The sequence below is a fragment of the Salmo salar genome, chromosome 13, assembly GCF_965601325.2.
Source record: "Salmo salar chromosome 13, fSalSal1, whole genome shotgun sequence".
Classification (NCBI taxonomy): Eukaryota; Metazoa; Chordata; class Actinopteri; order Salmoniformes; family Salmonidae; genus Salmo; species Salmo salar.
The window spans coordinates 67141025-67158174 of record NC_138303.1 but is presented as its reverse complement, the minus strand read 5'-3'; the positions used below and the strand labels follow the sequence as shown (position 1 = coordinate 67158174).

General features: G+C 45.2%; 1 protein-coding gene across 1 annotated transcript in view; it reads right to left on the bottom strand.

The window, feature by feature from the left end:
- Positions 1 to 17150, bottom strand: part of LOC106567602 (alpha-tectorin) — a 72627-nt gene that overhangs the window by 39618 nt on the left and 15859 nt on the right. Inside the window, exon 8 of the mRNA XM_082959733.1 lies at positions 14475 to 14829. Within this exon, the coding sequence (XP_082815859.1) occupies positions 14475 to 14829 (355 nt within the window). The remainder of the gene's footprint in view (positions 1 to 14474; positions 14830 to 17150) is intronic.

Below are 17150 nucleotides of genomic sequence, written 5' to 3'. Positions count from 1 at the left end.
CATGCTTCACGGTAGGGATGGCGTTAGATGTGTGATGAGCTGTGCCTGGTTTGTGTACCACAAGAGACTGGTGTATGACTGGTGGTGTTTCTATACTGCATGCGCAGTAGCAGAGTTTGCAAAACAAAAGATAATCCGATTGATACATATCATCATGGTATCACATGGCCTTATCTTCATATTACAGAGCATGTAAAAGACAGAGGGACAACCTTTACTAATTTGCTATCTAGCATGCTCCGAACACCTGTGTGTAATGGAAGAAGGCTGCCAGAAACGTGTTGTCACTGAAAAATACTGTCGGCTGCAACTGTGATGAAGCCGGTTAAAACAGTGTACAGTAAGTGTGTATTTTGCATTTGTGAAATTATTTTGATGTGATATGAAAGTAGAGGGCTTTATGTTTCTAGAACCGTAACGCAATTGCGAATCGATTCACGTTTAGATGGAGTATTTGGCTGTTTTGTTTGCCAGAGCCAGTCTACATATGAAAATAGCATGTAAGGTCCTTGGACTGGAGTAACGTTAGGCTCCATAAAGCACATCTTGGGCTAAGGCATTCACATGCATTATGTCGTCAAAAAGTTGCAAGAAATACAAATCACCGATGCATTCTTCAATATTCTTTAAATGTAGGCTTCGGATTGAACAAATCTGCACACCCATGTTAATTTATGCAAATATAAAAATGGTTATAGTTCCAAAAGTATAGATAGAATCAAATATCCTTTGACAAGCAATCTAAGTTGGGCTGGTCTGAACATCTCCATGTTGGGTTGGTGTTGATAGCTTAAACGGTGTAGAAGGAGGTAGGTGTAGAATTTTGAATTGTTTTACCATTTCAATCTATGGGCTTTTCTTTGTAATTGAAATGCATTGGGAGCTCATTTAAATATTGCTATTGTTTAAAAAGTATAAATGCTATCAAAAATATTTCCTCAAGCAATCCGAGTTGGGGTAGTCTATTTTCAAAAATTGGTTTTGTGTTTATAGCTTAAATCGTTTAAGCGTGATGCATGTAAACACCTTTGATCTGAGTGCTTTGATCTGTACGGGGGTGGTGTGTGTATCTGTGAGACTTGGGGGAAATGGCTATTGCAATTTGGGGTACAAAAGACCTATTGTGACTTTGATCAGTTTTGTGGATTGGTTAGGAGGGGTGGTGGGCCATGGTATAAGCAGTTTGATGGGTGGGTTGTGGTCTGTTCAGAAACCCTTAAACCTTTTTTAAGTTTAAAATGTTGTTTTAGTATAAGCCGGAGATGTGAATTTAAAATGATGCCAATCATTGTTATTTTACTTGTAAACAGAGAAATACACCAAACACGGTTATATTTAAAATGACAAGAAATGTGTTTCACAGGAGAGACTAGGGTTGTCATGCTCTGACCTAAGAGAGCTGTTTTTCTCTGTTTAGTTAGGTCAGGGTGTGATATGGGTGGGCATTCTATGTTTTTTGTTTCTATGTTTTAGTTCTAGTTTTTCTATTTCTATGTTGTTATTTTTGGGTTGATCTCCAATTGGAGGCAGCTAGTCCTCGTTAACTCTGTTTGGAGATCATATTTAAGTTGGGGTTTTTCTTCCCGGGTTTTGTGGGTGATTATCTTTTGAGTAGTGTTTATTTCTCTCTGCGTCACGGTTTGTTGTTTTCGTTATTCAAGTTATTTGTGTATTGCAACGTTTCACGGAATAATAAATATGTGGAACTACAACCATGCTGCATTTTGGTCCGATCCTTTAGACAGCCGTGACAGAATCACCCACCATCAAAGGACCAAGCAGCGTGCCCAGGAGCAAAAGAAATGGACCTAGGAGGAAATTCTGGATGGAAAAGGACCCTGGAGGCAGACTGGGGAGTATCGCCGTCCGAGGGAGGAGATTGAGGCAGCTAAAGCAGAGCGGCGTCATTATGAGGCACTGTACCAACAATGAGGCAAGTGCGAGAGACAGCCCCCCAATTTTTGATCCATGGCATGAAGCCTGTAGTGATGATCCATGGCCCGGAGCCTGTTGGGATGTTCCATGGCACGAAGCTTCCAGAGTTAATCCATGGCCAGGAGCCTGTAAAGATAATCCATGGCAAGAAGCCTGTAGGGATTATCCATGGTCCGGAGCCTGTAGGGATTATCCATGGTCCGGAGCCTGTAGGGATAATCCATGGCAAGAAGCCTGTAGGAATGATCCATGGCCCGGAGCCTGTAGAGATGATCCATGGTACGAAGCCTCCAGTGATGATCCATGGCGCGGAACCTGTAGAGATGATCCATGGCATGGAGCCTGCAGCAACGTTCCCTAGTCCGGAACATATAATGACGCTTCCCAGTCCGGAGCCTCCGGTGACGCTCCTCAGTCCGGAGCCTCCGGCGACGCTCCGCAGTCCGGAGCCTCCGGCGACGCTCCGCAGCCCGGAGCCTCCGGCGGCGGTCCGCAGCCCGGAGTCTTCGGCGGCGGCCTTTAGCCTGGAGTCTTCAGCGGCGGTTGGCGGTCCAAAGCTTCCGGCGATGATCCACGGTCTGGTTCCTCCGGACACACAGAAGCGGGGGGATCAGCGGGCGGTGGGGGTGCTACGCCCCGAACCAGAGCCGCCGCCAAGTACAGATGCCCACCCGGACCCTCCCCTATAGGTTCAGGTTTGCGGCCGGGAGTCCACACCTTTGGGGGGGTACTGTCACGCTATGACCTAAGAGAGCTGTTTTTCTCTGTTTAGTTAGGTCAGGGTGTGATATGGGTGGGAATTCTATGTTTTTTGTTTCTATATTTTAGTTCTAGTTTTTCTATTTCTATGTTGTTGTTTTTTGGGTTGATCTCCAAATGGAGACTGGTCCTCGTTACCTCTGATTGGAGATCATATTTAAGTTGGGGTTTTTCTTCCTGGGTTTTGTGGGTGATTATCTTTTGAGTTGTGTTTATTTCTCTCTGTGTCACGGTTTGTTGTTTTCGTTATTCAAGTTACTTGTGTATCGCAACGTTTCACGGAATAATAAATATGTGGAACTACAACCATGCTGCACTTTGGTCCTGAAATACTACATTTCTTGTGATGGTTGGATTGTATAAAATACATTCATAATAATATATTTATTTCTACTTTCTGTCTGTGTCGCTCTCTCTCTGTGTGTGTGTGTGTGTGATTATGTGTGTGTGTGTGGACATGTTTAACTATACCTGTGACTTATACCTGTGACCTGACATTTTGTTAGTCCCCACAAGGTCAAATGCTATTTTTAGGGGGTTTAGGTTTAAAGTATAATTAGTGTTAGAATTAGGTTTAGCGTTAGGAGTTAGTGTAACATTATCCTCAACGTGATCTCTGAGGAATGTGATGTAAATTAATTATCTCTTCCAAATCTACACGGTCATCTCTTTAATGCGTGTACAGTATTCAGCCTGATGGTAAATTGTGTTCAGGTGTGCCAAGGTTAGTGGACCCTGGTGAAAGAGGATCATTGTTCAGTCATCGCCCTGTCATCATGCCTTGTCAACACAGAGATTACCACAACCCCTATTTTCACTCCTTCAGTTCCCTCACACGTTGTCTGACAGGAATTTACTCCATAATGTTTCAACAGAACAGTTGAGATAAAGCCTGGGGACTGCACTGAGGGTTGTAACATAGTGGTGTAAACACAACCCCTCTGGGGTCACAATCCAGTGCCCTAAACTTCTGACTGTATCAGGAGGAGTCTACTCTAGCAACAACAAATAGAACAGAAAACAATTGTAGAAAATCATCCAATTCATGCCAATTACATTTAGCAGAACATTCAAATAATGCAGCATTATTGCCATGCATCTTCAAGACATAAATAGATTAGGGACTGTTGGCTAATGCTCATGAGATACGAAATGACAGACTGAGTAACTTCTAAATCACAACATCTTCATTAGCACATACATGTTGTCAAGTCAAAAACTATAGTGCCAGATGCTCAGCAGTAGGCATTGTTATAACATGCAACATCAAATCCTAATACAGTATTAACTAATGACACAGAGATGACATTATTCTAAGACCAAATGCCAAGGATGGCACTGTCATCTTCCCTGTGTGACATCACCATACACATGTTCATAAGGCAGTAAAGCACTTTACTCTCATGTCCTGATTTCCTAAGAGCTGAACTGGGTGAGGCTATAAACTGTCATGAAACCTTAAATACAACAAGGCTACCAGTAACAGGGATAATCCACCATGTTAGGAATTTCTGTATTATCTAAAAAAAAAACAATGAAATTCCAAGGATAAACGAGTTTGAACACACCTGTACGGGAGTCAGATTCAGATGCAGCTCACCTGTCCATCAATCGGTGATGCATGTGTTGGAGGGAAAGGGAGAGAGAGAGAGAGCTAGAGGACGAGGTAGATAGATGGACCACTCACCTGCCTTCAGAACACGGACACTTAACCCCTCACCACTCACACCAGGCTTCCTCCAGTACACAGATGTGTTCCATCCAACTGGGAACCATCCACAGAGTTAAAAGAAGTGAAGAGAGGACTGGAGAAAGACGGAGGGGTGGCGGTTGTTATGGTGATAATGGGAGGGGGGGGGGGGGGGGTGGACGTCCAAACAGAGGGGTGCTTCTCGTTCACCTCCAGCAGGATTACCGGTACTGTTAAAACAGGAGTCCCAGAAAACAGCCAAAATCCTTGCCTAGGGCATGCAATGGATATCAAAAGGAGCAGGGAGAAAGAGATTCCTTGTATGAGAGGAGCGGCAAAAATGTAAGCCCCTGCCAAAGCTCTGGAAGGAACTTTACTAAAAGAGGCAGGTGCAAATTTTACCAGGGATAGTGTTCAACTTAATCTGAGATCAGTGTTTGGGGAAAGTAGTAGGTGGGGAGGTGAGGGGGACTTTGAGTGGGCAGAGACGTAGAGGGAAAGTGAGGGAAAGAGCAAATGAGATATCCTGGAAATGAGGGCAGAAAGACTACACAAGCAAAGGCAAATTATTGAAACCAAACATTATTTCCCTCCAATCATGGAAGGCAAAACAGTTACAACAAAGAGGATTTCGGACATAGATGCCAGCCCCTTGGATTGGGCCCTGATTCCCCCCCTCAGCCCTGTCCGTGTCTCTGTATGGCTAAAGCTTTCCACCTGAGCAGCTCAGACCCAGCCAATTTTAATTTTTTATTTTACCTTTATTTAACCAGGTAGGCCAGTTGAGAACAAGTTCTCATTTACAACTGCGACCTGGCCAAGATAAAGCAAAGCAGTGCGACACAAACAACAACACAGAGTTACACATGGGATAAACAAACATACAGTCAATAACACAATAGAAAAAAATATATACAGTGTGTGCAAATGTAGTAAGATTAGGGAGGCAAGGCAATAAATAGGCCATAGTGGCGAAATAATTACAATTTAGCATTAACACTGGAGTGATAGATGTGCAGATGATGATGTGCAAATAGAGATACTGGGGTGCAAAACAGCAAAAAAAATAACAATATGGGGATGAGGTAGTTGAATGGGCAATTTACAGATGGGCTGTGTACAGGTGCAGTGATCGGTAAGCTGCTCTGACAGCTGATGCTGATAGTTAGTGAGGGAGATATGTCTCCAGCTTCAGTGACTTTTGCAATTCGTTCCAGTCATTGGCAGCAGAGAACTGGAAGGAAAGCCGGCCAATGTAGGTGTTGGCTTTGGGGATGACCAGTGAAATATACCTGCTGGAGTGCGTGCTATGGGTGGGTGTTGCTATGGTGACCAATGAGCTGAGATAAGGTGGGACTTTACCTAGCAAAGACTTACAGATGACCTGGAGCCAGTGGGTTTGGCGACGGATATGTAGCGAGGGCCAGCCAACGAGAGCATACAGGTCACAGTGGTGGGTAGTATATGGGGCTTTAGTAACAAAACGGATGGCACTGTGATAGACTACATCCAATTTGCTGAGTAGAGTGTTGGAGGTTATTTTGTAAATGACATCGCCGAAGTCAAGGATCGGTAGGATAGTCAGTTTTACGAGGGTATGTTAGGCAGCATGAGTGAAGGATGCTTTGTTGCGAAATAGGAAGCCAATTCTAGATTTAATTTTAGAATGGGGATGCTTAATGTGAGTCTGGAAGGAGAGTCTACAGTCTAACCAGACACCTAGGTATTTGTAGTTGTCCACATATTCTATGTCAGAACCGTCCAGAGTAGTGATGCTAGTCGGGCGGGCAGGTGTGGGCAGCGATCGGTTGAAGAGCATGCATTTAGTTTTACTGGCATTTAAGAGCGGTTGGAGGCCACGGAAGGAGTGTTGTATGGCATTGAAGCTCGTTTGAAGGTTTGTTAACACAGTGTCCAAAGAAGGGCCAGATGTATACAGAATGGTGTCGTCTGCGTAGAGGTAGATCAGAGAATCACCAGCAGCAAGAGCGACATCATTGATATACACAGAGAAAAGACTCAGCCCGAGAATTGAACCCTGTGGCACCCCCATAGAGACTGCCAGAGGTCCGGACAACAGGCCCTCTGATTTGAACTCTATCTGAGAAGTAGTTGGTGAACCAGGCGAGGCAGTCATTTGAGAAACCAATGTTATTGAGTCTGCCGATAACAATGCAGTGATTGACTGAGTCAAAAGCCTTGGCCAGGTCAATGAAGACGGCTGCACAGTACTGTCTTTTATCGATGGCGGTTATGATATCATTTAGGACATTGAGCGTGGCTGAAGTGCACCTATGACCAGCTCGGAAACCAGATTGCATAGCGGAGAAGGTACGGTGGGATTCGAAATGGTCGGTGATCTGTTTGTTAACTTGGCGTTCGAAGACTTTGGAAAAGTCAGGGCAGGATGGATATAGGTCTGTAACAGTTTGGGTCTAGAGTGGTACCCCCTTTGAAGAGGGGGATGACCGCGGCAGCTTTCCAATCTTTAGGGATCTCAGACGATATGAAAGAGAGGTTGAACAGGCTAGTAATAGGGGTGCAACAATTTTGGCTGAACATTTTTGAAAGAGAGGTTCCAGATTGTCTAGCCCAGCTGATTTGTCGGGGTCCAGATTTTGCCGCTCTTTCAGAACATCAGCTAAGCGGGGATGGGGGGACGGGGACGGGGGGAGGACGGGGGGGCTTGGGCAAGTTGCTGCGGGGGTGCAGAGCTGTTGGCCGGGGTAGGGGTAGGGGTAGCCAGGTGGAAAGCATGGCCAGCCATAGAAAAATGCTTATTGAAATTCTCGATTGTCGTAGATTTATCAGTGGTGACAGTGTTTCCTAGCCTCAGTGCAGTGGGCAGCTGGGAGGAGGTGCTCTTATTCTTCATTCTCCATTTACAGTGTCCCAAAACTTTTTGGAATTAGTGCTACAGGATGCAAATTTCTGTTTGAAAAAGCTGGCCTTTGCTTTCCAAACTGACTGTGTATATTGGTTCCTGACTTCCCTGAAAAGTTGCATATCGCGGGGGCTAATCGATGCTAATGCAGTACACCACAGGATGTTTTTGTGCTGGTCAAGCAAGGGCAGTCAAGAGTGAACCAGGGGCTGTATCTGTTCTTAGTTCTACATTTTTGAATGGGGCATGCTTATTTAAGATGGTGAGGAAAGCACTTTTAAAGAACAACCAGCCATCTTCTACTGACAGGATGAGGTTATTTATTTATCTTTATCTTTAATTATCTTTATCGTTTAAGTATTTTAGGGAGCGTTTGACAGTGATGAGGGGTGGTCGTTTGACCGCGGACCATTACGGACGCAGGCAATGAGGCGGTGATCGCTGAGATCCTGGTTGAAGACAGTAGAGGTGTATTTGGAGGGCAAGTTGGTCAGGATGATATCTATGAGGGTGCCCATGTTTACGGATTTAGGGTTGTACCTGGTGGGTTCCATGATAATTTGTGTGAGATTGTAGGACGGCCGGGGTGTTAAGCATATCCCAGTTTAGGTCACCTAACAGTACGAGCTCTGAAGATAGATGGGGGGCAATCAATTCACATATGTTGTCCAGGGCACAGCTCGGGGCAGAAGGCGGTCTATAACAAGCGGCAACAGTGAGAGACTTATTTCTGGAAAGGTGGATTTTTAAAAGTAGAAGCTCGAACTGTTTGGGCACAGACCTGGATAGTAAGACAGAACTCTGCAGGCTAACTCTGCCCCCTTTGGCAGTTCTATCTTGACAGAAAATGTTGTCGTTTGGGGTGGAAATTTCAGAATTTTTGGTGGCCTTCCTAAGGCTAGGACATCAGTGAATGCGGAGAGTGCTAAAGCAGTGAATTCAACAAACTTAGGGAGGAGGCTTCTGATGTTCACATGCATGAAACCAAGGCTTTTACGGTTACAGAAGTCAACAAATGAGAACGCATAGGGAATAGGTGTAGTACTGGGGGCTACAGCGCCTGCCAAAGCAGCCATGTCTCGCTTTGGGGTATTTTATGGACAAAAAGAGAGAGAAAAACCACACACAGGCTAAAACCCTGCTTTTTCAAGACCTTGGGTAGTTCTACTTACAGAATTAACATGAGTCACTTTGGACACACTGTGTTCTTCTCTTTAATTAGGAATGGCCTCATTTACATGGGAACACAGCGTACCTCATTTCCATAGATCCTGAAGAGATTAGGCATGAAAGAAATGGCAGGTGGATCTGTTCTGATAGGGTCTGGGAAGGAGAGGTGACTCAGTCGGGTCTTTGTTGCAAGGGGGACAGTGGAGGTAACTGGAGCGAGGGGGAGCATGTCGTGTCAAAGGCTGCAGGACTGAGGGCTGACCTGGGGCTCCCATTGACCAGTGTAGGGGCTCTTTGTGGTGGATTATTTTACTCCTCCCATGCATTGTTGTGTAAATGCATATACTCTTTACCAACCTGTGAAAAGAGAGCGACACACCAAAGGGGACTACAAAAAACCATGATCCCAGTGGGCCGGCCGGTACCGGGATCCTCCTGTGCTAACGGCCGGTGTTTTGGGAAATGTCGAGGATGGGGAGAAGTAGGAGGAATTAAGATGGGGACAATAGGCCTGATTTTCTCACTTAAACTCCCAATCTCGCATGGTGTAACGGATGTCGTCGTAATGAGACCAAGGTGCAGCGGAGGATGTGTGTTCATCTTTGATATTTAATTGAAAAAGAGAACACTACAAAAAATAAACAAACAACGACAGCAAAACAGTCCTGTTAGGAAAAACTCTCAACAGAAAACAATCACCCACAAAAACCCAAAGGAAAACCAGGCTACTTATGTGTGACTCCCAATCAGCAACAATGAACTACAGCTGTGCCTGATTGGGAGCCACACACGGCCCAAAACAAAGAAATACAAAAACATAGAAAAATGAACATAGAACATTGAACCTTTATTTAACTAAGCAAGTCAGTTAAGAGGCAAAAGGCCTCTTGCGGGGACGGGGGCCTGGGATAAAAAATAAAAAATAAATAAATACAATACAAATAAAGGACAAAACACACATCACAACAAGAGAGACAACACAACACTTCCATAAAGAGAGACCTAAGACAACAACATAGCAAGGCTGCAACACATGACAACACAGCATGGTTAGTGAGAGGATGAAGGTATTTCACTCCCTCTCCCTCCATTTAGCTCACTGGGAATGGGGACAGCGTTGTGTAATCAGTTGTTACATACTGAGCTCAGCTGAGGTGACATTGCATATTTGCCCCATGTAAGGTAGCACACATCTATGCCTCAATGAAGAACAGATATTTCCAGGAACAGTCTTGCTGACAAGGAGGTTTACTTCTAAATGGTCTGATTGTAGTTCCAATTGTTAAAAGTTGAGAAAATAAAATAGCAATGATTGAAACGGACTGATCAGTTACATAAATAAGTTGTAAAAGCATTACATCAACAGTTTCTGTGGGACCACCCAGTGACAGGTGAGGGTATTTTGTGGGAATAAAGTCTGCCGCATTGAACATTAAAAGTTCTGGAGAACCCATCAAGCTTGACCTTCCAAAAAAAGGTCCTAAACTGGATTCCCGGGTGAGCTCAGTGCGACAGTCATTCAATCCCCAGAGTGGGCCACTCTATATCAACCCTCTAACCTCCGCCCAATGCCCAGCAGTTAGCCTTGCCTTGCCCTCCTCTCCTCTTCTTTCCTCCACAATGTAGAACCTCCTTGTGGTAACCCAAACCTCACATTCCCAAACGACTCCTACTCCTGGGCACACAATGGGCTCTGTTCAGCTCTTACTGCCCTTGCTTCTGCTCCATAATGCAATGGGGGAGATCAGGATACAGCCTCCCCGGGCCAGGTGTTGGGTACGGGACAAGGGCGCGAAGAGGTACCGTAACATCTCGACCCCCACCACCTCCCAACTTCGGTGTGACCCTGCATTAGGGGGACAGCCCTGTTGTCACAGCCTGGTAACCCAAAGCCAGCCCAGTCTTCCCTCCATAGAGGAAGTTGAACCTGTGGCCCTGGTGCTCCAGTCAGAGAAGGCCCACGCCGAGGGGACCTCAGCCCCATCTGTTGCGTAGTGACAGAGCCTCTGCTGGGACTGGAGGTTGGGATTGGGAGCCGGCGGGCTGGGTGCTATAAGCAAACACCCAGAATTGGCTGAGTGTGACATCAGCCAAATGTGTCTTGTGTGGTTCACACCCTGTCTGGAAGATGAGGAGTGAGGGGAGGAGGAGCTTTCGGCACCTCCAGGCTTGGTGACACCAATTAAGCCTGATTATCTTGTAGCCAAGTTGTTGCAGTGATCTGGGCGGTTGTGATTATGGACTGTCTCGGCTCCAGTTGGAAGATTTGTGCTCCATGGTGGTGACTTCAGTACGTACATTACCGTTCTAAAGTTTGGGGTCACTTAGAAATGTCCTTGTTTTTGAAAGAAAAGCAATTTTTTTGTCTATTAAAATAACATCAAATTGATCAGAAATACAGTGTAGATGTTGAAAATGACTATTGTAGCTGGAAACTGCTGTTTTTTTTAAATGGAATATCTACATAGGCGTACAGAGGCCCATTATCAGCAACCATCACTCCTGTTTTCCTTTTGGCACGTTGTGTTAGCTAATCAAAGTTAATAATTTTAAAAGGATAATTGATCATTAGAAAACACTTTTGCAATTATGTTAGCACAGCTGAAAACTGTTGTTCTGAATAGCTGGAGCATCAGCATCCGGCGACAGTTCCCCGTCCAGAGCTTCCGGCGACAGAGACGGCCTCCAGTCCGGAGCCGCCAGAGACGGCCTCCAGTCCGGAGCCGCCAGAGACGGCCTCCAGTCCGGAGCCGCCAGAGTCGCCCTCCAGTCCGGAGCCGCCAGAGTGGGTGCCCAGTCCGGAGCTGCCAGAGTCGGTGCCCAGTCCTGGGTCGGCGGTAAGGGTCCCCGCCACCTAAGTGGGCCGTGCCAGAGGTGGAGCGGGGTCTGCGTCCCTCACCGGAGTCGCCACCACGGAGAAAAGCCCACCCAGACCCTCCCCTATAGGTTCAGGTTTTGCGGCCGGAGTCCGCACCTTTGTTGTGGGAAGTTGACTTTGTTTATGGCCCATTGCCTTTAGCTTCACGGTTTGTTGGGTAGTGTTTATTGTTTTGTTCGGCGTCTTTTCTAATAAAAAGAATATGTACGCTCACCACGCTGCACCTTGGTCCTCTCCTTTCAACCGACGTGACAATCAGCATTTGTGGGTTCGATTACAGGCTCAAAATGGCCAGAAACAAAGACTGTTCTTCTGAAACTCGTCAATCTATTCTTGTTCTGAGAAATGAAGGCTATTCCATGCGAGAAATTGCCAAGAAACTGAAGATCTAGTACAACGCTGTGTACTACTCCCTTCACAGAACAGCGCAAACTGGCTCTAACCAGAATAGAAAGAGAAGTGGGAGGCCCTGGTCCACAACTGAGCAAGAGGACAATTACATCTGAGTGTCTAGTTAGAGACACAGACGCCTCACAAGTCCTCAACTGGCAGCTTCATTAAATAATACCCGCAAAACAACAGTCTCAACGTCAACAGTGAAGAGGCGACTCCGGGATGCTGGCCTTCTAGGCAGAGATGCAAAGAAAAAGCCATATCTCAGACTGGCCAATAAAAGAAAAGATTAAGATGTGCAAAAGAACACAGACACTGGACAGAGGAACTCTGCCTAGAAGGCCAGCATCCCGGAGTCGCCTCTTCACCGTTGACGTTGAGACTGGTGTTTTGCGGGTACTATTTAATAAAGATGCCAGAATCCTTCCAGATCCTTGACATCATTCGTCTGTGCTTATGGACTGCCCTCTTCATTTCAAACCACAGGTTTTCAAGTCCGGAGACCAACATGGCCATTGCGTGGCCATAGAGCTTTATTTTCATACTAGTAATTACCAGTTGGAGGGGCGTTCAAGTGGATTTTTACACCTTCCCACTTGGTTATGAACAAAGCACGTATATTAAAAAGTAAACAAAAAAAGTAACGCTTTATTCCTCTTTAGTCTGATATTTACTTGGAAATAATATGAGGCAATCCTAATTATACTGTTTAACATTTTTACCCTGGTTTCTTTGGCATTCACTGATACAAACACCACTACTTACCACCTGGTGGAAGTAACCAACTATGTTGAATTCTTTGAAGTACTGTGTGTGTGTGTACAGTGAGTAGCAGAAAATACCCATTGTTATCCCGTAGGTAAATATAATCTGAAATGGGGCTGTAAAATAAAGCATTACCAACATAAAGTAACCATTTCATTATCACCACAATAAAGCAAAATTAAATGTTTTAAATAGATTTATCCGATAAATGCATTTACATATAGCAAGATTATTTTACAGGGTCTTAGACAGACATGTATTACAGTGCTATGCATAAAGTCAGATTTAACAACAGTCAGCAGGTAAACATATGTCCATAAATTCTCTATGTGTACAGTAAGTTTGATTTTAAGCAAAGATAAAAGGGAAAACATTTCTTGAAACTGGAGGCATTGAAGTTTTCAGAAAAAAATCTGAATCACTTTGATAATTATCAATCTGATCATCTTCCCCCAAAAATATAACATAAAAACAGTATATACTCTATGTACTATAGCATACGCTCTTATCGTAGGTCCCTCAAGTTTAAGTTACAAGTCCATGCAATCCTCCATAGTAAATGACGGCTCACTATTAAAAAAATCCAACCACGATCCCAGCCCACATACACTACATTGCATACTTTACCATTACCAACCATGCGAACACAACATGAACAGATCAAGAAACACCTGTGATGTGCCTAAAATAATTCCCAAAAGGTCAAGATCCAGCTACTTTTCTAAACAAAGCCTAGCGCTGACAGACTGAGGGCCACGTTCATTTAGCTTTTGCACCGGTATAATACGTAAAGTAAAAAGATCAAAGAGGATTTCAGATTAAAAAGGGAAATATAATTGGTAGGGTGATTGGTAAATAAACCCAGTTTCATCGTCACCTTGGTTTACTGATTTCTTCCATGTATAAGAAGAGTAGCTAACCTCTGACGCAAAAGCAGAGTGAAATTGACTTTGGACTGGACAGCATTTCTCACATCTTTCCACCAATTGGAGGTCTCTGAATCTGAAGACACCTATTAGACAACATGAACCAATGGGAGAGCACAAATTCTGGGGCCACATTGGACACTGGTTCCAGTAAGAGGTGTTGGGTGTGTGAGACGGATGTGAGGTGTGGATGACGGGGAGAGAGGAAGATGGAGAGAGCAAGAGGTGAGGAAGGCCACAGCCCGTTGGGTGAACCCATTGTAATCCAAGTGACTGTGACACAGCAGCCGGTATGTGGTTACTCAGTGAGGCTGGCCTGGGGTTCCCCGCCTCTCCCTCCAACACCCACTCCCCCTCGGCAGGGGAGAGAGCTGGTCCCTTCTTGTGGAATCAGACAGCAGGAAGACCTACAGCAACCTGAGCGCACCTCCCCTTCTCCAGATCCCCCTCTCTCTCCACCTTTAACAGCAACTGCCCACCCCCCCTACTTGGCCTTGTCTTGTCTCTTTCCGCCAGGTCGCCTGAGTGAGTTGGGGTCAGTGATGTTCCGTGTGGTCTCTGTGTGTCACAAGCTCTATCATCCTCAAAGCTCAATGAAGCGTCTCTCTCAGCGCACCACCCCCTGTGATTCTGACTCAGGGGTTATCTTTGGATATCTGAAGCACATGATTTAATACTGGGGGGCAAGAGGGAGGGTATGCTAATTGTGCTAACATTACTTAAAAACTAATATTTCTGATAAAATACTATTCTGGGCTCTATTTTGACAAACCAAATACAATGGAAAATCTCAGTGGTGTGACGTGCCACCAGCGTCTGACAATAGCAATGCTTCGCACCAAGCCAAAAATAGAGCCCTCAGTGTGATAGCGTGCGTGTAGCATACATGTGTAAATATATATTTATACACAGTAAGGTGCTTTACCAATAAACGTCTTTACAATCAATGTAATTGGTAAAAAATAAAATAAAAGCCAGCGTAGACAGTTGGTGTCCAGAAGCTGGTCAGTCTATAAAGTCCTGCGCGCACACACACACACACACACACACACACACACACACACACACTTCTTAGGAGTCCAAGGAGGTGGACGAGATGGTGCGGCTCTTAGTCTTGGGCACCACCAGGATCTCATCCCCGTCTTGGATCATGTACGAGTGGAGTGCCCGACTGCCGTACTTCATCTCCTCAGGTCCCAGCGCGGAGCCTAGCTCGCGGGCGATGTAGTACAGTCGCATGCCATTGGCTGGCAGGTCCACCAGGGCCCTGAGCTCCTTCTTGAGCTCCCCGACTGTTTGCTCCAACCGCAAGCTTAGAGTCTCCGTCCGCTCACCCCAGCGCACCTCCAGCATGGCCATGCAGCGTGGACGCAAGTCTACCTCGGCCAGCGGGGCAAGCCGTCCGTACTTGGACACCAGGACATGGTACCTGTGGAGACGAGACAGAATGGATGGTAGGTTAGGATTTGTCATTTGGTAGAGAGAATGGTGGTGATTGGTCATTTTTGGCAGCCGCTCTTATACATACATTATGGCAGGGATTCCTTAACTTTTTTGGCCCGTGACCTAATTTTTATGTAAAAATACATTTGACCCCACCATGTGAAAAAAGTGATGTAATAAATGGCCAATGCTTACTTTTTTTAATTAGGGCTATGACACCCTATTAGAGCCTTTTGTAGGCCTCCGGATCAATCCCCCACCCACATTCGGAAAGTATTCAGACCCCTTCACTTTTTCCACATTTTGTTATATTACAGCCTCATTCTAAAATGGATGAATAATTTTAAAAAAAATTGTCCGGAATTGTCCGTAGAGATCCGAGACAGGATTGTGTCGAGGCACAGATCTGAGGAAAGGTACCAAAACGTTTCTGCAGCATTGAAGGTCCCCAAGAAAACAATGGCCTCCATCATTCCTAAATGGAAGAAGTTTGGAAGAACAAAGACTCTTCCGAGGGCAATCAGGGGAGAAGGGCCTTGGTCAGGTAGGTGACCAAGAACGTGATGTAGCGCCAGAGTTCCTCTGTGGAGATGGTAGAAACTTCCAGAAGAACGACCATCTCTGCAGCACTCCACCAATCAGGCTTTTATGGTAGAGCGGCCAGATGGAAGCCACTCCTCAGTAAAAAAGGCACATGACAGCCCACTTGGAGTTTGCCAAAAGGTACTTAAAGGACTCTCAGACCATGAGAAACAAGATTCTCTGATCTGATGAAACCAAGATTGAACTCTTTGGCCTGAATGCCAAGCGTCATATCTGGAGGAAACCTAGCACCATCCCTACAGTGAAGCATGGTGGTGGCCATCATGCTGTGGGGATGTTTTTCAGCAGCAGGACTGGGAGTATTGCGTGTAGATTGATGTGGGGATTAAAAAAAAATAAAAAATTATGAGCTGGATTGCCTGTTTTTGCAATTTGTTTATTTTAATTTGCGCTCGTTAGCATATTTAGCTAGCAGCCTCCATGTAAATTCGATATTACTTATGCAAATGTTGTTAGCATTCTGGTAAAAGATGCCCAATTATGTTTTTGGCTGGGTTTTTTGGTGCCCCCTTGTGTACTAAGCTGGTAATACCATAAATCCCAGGGTGAGAGAAGGACAGGCTGACGACATGAAAATCTGGATACCACCCAATCCTACTGTGTACCCATATCTATACCCACACATGCAGTCAGAGCCGGCCCTAGACATTTGGGGGCCATAAGAAAAATGTATTTGCGTTTCAGAGTTAATTTCCTGCAGATCTACACATTTTGCCATTGGGCAGAGAAAAGACTAGGCAATTTTATAACCAATTTCATGCAATTTTAATCATTTTGCGATGGTACGGAGAGAAAAATGTGCAATTTTACAGCTACTTTCCTGACATTTTACACATTTTGCCATTAGGTGGAGAGAAATGTTTGCAGTTTTTAATATGATATCTTACGGAGAGTGACTAACAAAATCAATGGGGCCCACCGGTTGTTAATTAGACCATGATTACCACAAGTTTACAAGACTAACTTACAATAAAATCAAATAAAAGTCAGCTATGGGCTAATTGAGTGACTGTCAGTGACTGACATACCAAGAGAAACTGCTGACGCACAACCTCACCCCACAGAGGTCCCCCCCACCACACACTTTTTAAAAAAGTATTTGGAAATTGATCTGTGGGCCTATAAAAAGGGAGGCTGCGGGCCACATGTTAGTTTGGTATTTTATTAGGATCCCCATTATCTGTTGCAAAAGCAGCACCTACTCTTCCTGGGGTCCACACAAAACATAACAGTACAGCTCCCACAATCTTATTATCCTTGGACTAACCGCTATCCAAGAAAACAGCTTTCTCTGACACTGGGGGTAAATTGGGACAAATGTGTGTGAGTGTATGAGTGTGTGTGTATATTTGATAAGAGTGGTGTGTGCTCGTTCGGGAAACACAGCGAGCTCTCTACCTCTCTCTCAGCCGTGAGAAAGCGCTCACCCATCTTGAGGGAACACTGAGTTAGAGAGAAGGAACGATTAAATCAAATCCCAGAGAAAAGCCTATTTTCAAAGCTACGGTAACAGTTGGGCCAATCAAACCAATTTCCCCTTCCCTCGCTGAAAACCCCGCCTGGCCAGGATTTGAGTGTGGGTGTGTGTGTGTGTAGCCAGGGTTTCAGTGTGGGTGTGTGTGTGTAGCGAGGGTTTCAGTGTGGGTGTGTGTGTGTGTAGCCAGGGTTTCAGTGTGGGTGTGTAGCCAGGGTTTCAGTGTGGGT